The sequence below is a fragment of the Pediculus humanus genome, genomic scaffold (assembly GCF_000006295.1).
Source record: "Pediculus humanus corporis 1103172107612 genomic scaffold, whole genome shotgun sequence".
NCBI lineage: Eukaryota > Metazoa > Arthropoda > Insecta > Psocodea > Pediculidae > Pediculus > Pediculus humanus.
This window is the reverse complement of record NW_002987226.1, coordinates 15,264-17,268: the sequence shown is the minus strand read 5'-3', so window position 1 is coordinate 17,268 and position 2,005 is coordinate 15,264. Positions and strand designations below refer to the sequence as shown.

Genomic DNA, 2,005 nt, shown 5'->3' with positions numbered 1-2,005 from the left:
GCTCATGTGCTTCATCTAATAATATAACCGAATATTTTGATAAAGTAAAATCCTAAAATATATTTTTTTCAAAATTTTTATGAAATTTAGAAATAATTATCATTTTAAATTTTTGTTAATAATTTAGTTTATGACTGTTTACTTTAATTTATTTATCTTACAGACTGGATTTCCTTAAGTAAAACTCCATCTGTCATAAATTTTATTTTTGTATTGTCGCTAACATTTCCTTCGAATCTAATTAAATATGAGACAACATCGCAACCTAAATTCATTTCACTTGCTACTCTTTTCGACATTGAAATTGCTGCGACTCTTCTCGGTTGAGTTATCCCTATTAATTTACCATTGCTTTAAAAAAATAAATTATTTGGTTCCACTTAGTAAAAAAATTTAAATTAAATTGATATACACATTTACATGGATATATTGCAAATGAAAATTTAAAAAATAAATTTATATTTACCTTGCATAGCCAGCTTCATATAAAAATTGAGGAACTTGAGTTGTTTTACCACTACCAGTTTCTCCAGCAACTATAACTATATTATTTTCATTGATGGCCTTTAAAAAATTTTTTTTAAATTAATTATATTTTTAAGAATAAAAAATGGCAATTGTAAATTAAAACTAATAAATTTAATTCTTACTTCCATAATACTTTGTTCTTCTGCGACAATTGGCAATTTTTGCCTTTCTGCTTGAATTGAAGAACTTCTGTCAACTGGTACATATATTGTCGAAGAAGTTTTGCACTTTTCTTCAGGTTCAATTTTAATTTTTTTTAATAATGGCAAGTCACTACTTTTGTCCTCTGTTTTAATATCAGAAGATGTCATTAGGGTAGATTCACTGTTAGATTCAATTTTGACTTCTGGTGGCAAAATTTCTTCTTGGTTTAAACCATTATTTTCTTCAGTATTCACAGTGTTTGATGCTGTTTTGTCCTCATCATCATTAAAACCATTAATTTTACTCGAATCTGCTTCTTCGTCGCTTAATTCTATAACTTTATCATTGATACTTTTATTGTCGTCATTTTCAATATCAGATTCATCTTCAGATGAAGATGAATTTTCAAAAGCGACAACATTAGGATCATCTACTGATGTTTGATTTTTAGAAATTACAGTTTCTAAGAGTTTTTTTCTTTTACCTCCAGCTACACTATTTCTTTTAATTTTACCCTGGAAAAGTAGTATTAATCGAGTTGTAGATTTCCTTTTAAACAGTAAATATTATTTAACAAGAAAATAAGTTATTTGTTTATTTAAATAAAAAAATTAAAGGTATTACCTTTTTATCAGAACTTAACTGATTAAAAGTTACAGTAGTATTTAAAGTTTCAGCAAAATGTCTTTTCAGACCTTTTGTTTGAATAGACGAAATGGATGTCAACTGTTTTAATTCTTCTATTGGTGCTTGAATTTGTGTTAATGCATCCAGTAAAGAAGATCTCTAAAAACAAAAAAAATTAAAATTATACAACAATAATTTATACTCTAAATAACAAATGATTAATTAATAAAATTATTTAAACACTTACATTTTCTTTCTTTTTTTTTTTATCCAATATTTTTTCCAACTTTTTTCTTTCCTTTTTCGAAAGTAATTTTTTAGACACAATTTTTTTACTTTTGTCTTTTGTAGGTCTCTTTTTCGAGGGAAGTAAAAACTCGTTACATTCGTCATATTTTTCTGTTTTAAAATTTATATCTAATTTAATCTGAAAATAATAATAAAAAATTAATTTTAATTAAAAATTTATTTTCCCCACATTTTATTTTAATAATTTACTTACCTTAGACGCTTCGCTGTTATCAATTTCAGTTTTTATATTGGGTTCTCTTTTCCAATTATATTTTGTTTTTTTCCTCATTTTTAAATATTTTTAGGTATAAAAAAAAAAATCCAAGTTTTGACAAATCAAACTGATAAATAAATCAGTCCATGTGCTTTAAATTCATTTATCGCGTAAACATAAAACACTGATAAGTTAGAAACA

The 2,005-nt window shown here is 24.7% G+C and overlaps 1 protein-coding gene across 1 annotated transcript in view; it reads right to left on the bottom strand.

Moving 5' to 3' along the window:
* The window catches only part of Phum_PHUM240230 (ATP-dependent RNA helicase, putative), a gene marked incomplete at both ends in the record, with an annotated part of 4,829 nt that extends 2,950 nt beyond the window's left edge, over positions 1 to 1,879 (bottom strand). Inside the window, 7 exons of the mRNA XM_002426132.1 lie at positions 29 to 52; positions 166 to 351; positions 467 to 564; positions 651 to 1,187; positions 1,297 to 1,458; positions 1,547 to 1,726; positions 1,802 to 1,879. Of these exons, the coding sequence (XP_002426177.1) occupies positions 29 to 52; positions 166 to 351; positions 467 to 564; positions 651 to 1,187; positions 1,297 to 1,458; positions 1,547 to 1,726; positions 1,802 to 1,879 (1,265 nt within the window). The remainder of the gene's footprint in view (positions 1 to 28; positions 53 to 165; positions 352 to 466; positions 565 to 650; positions 1,188 to 1,296; positions 1,459 to 1,546; positions 1,727 to 1,801) is intronic.
* Between the last annotated feature and the right edge of the window lie 126 nt (positions 1,880 to 2,005).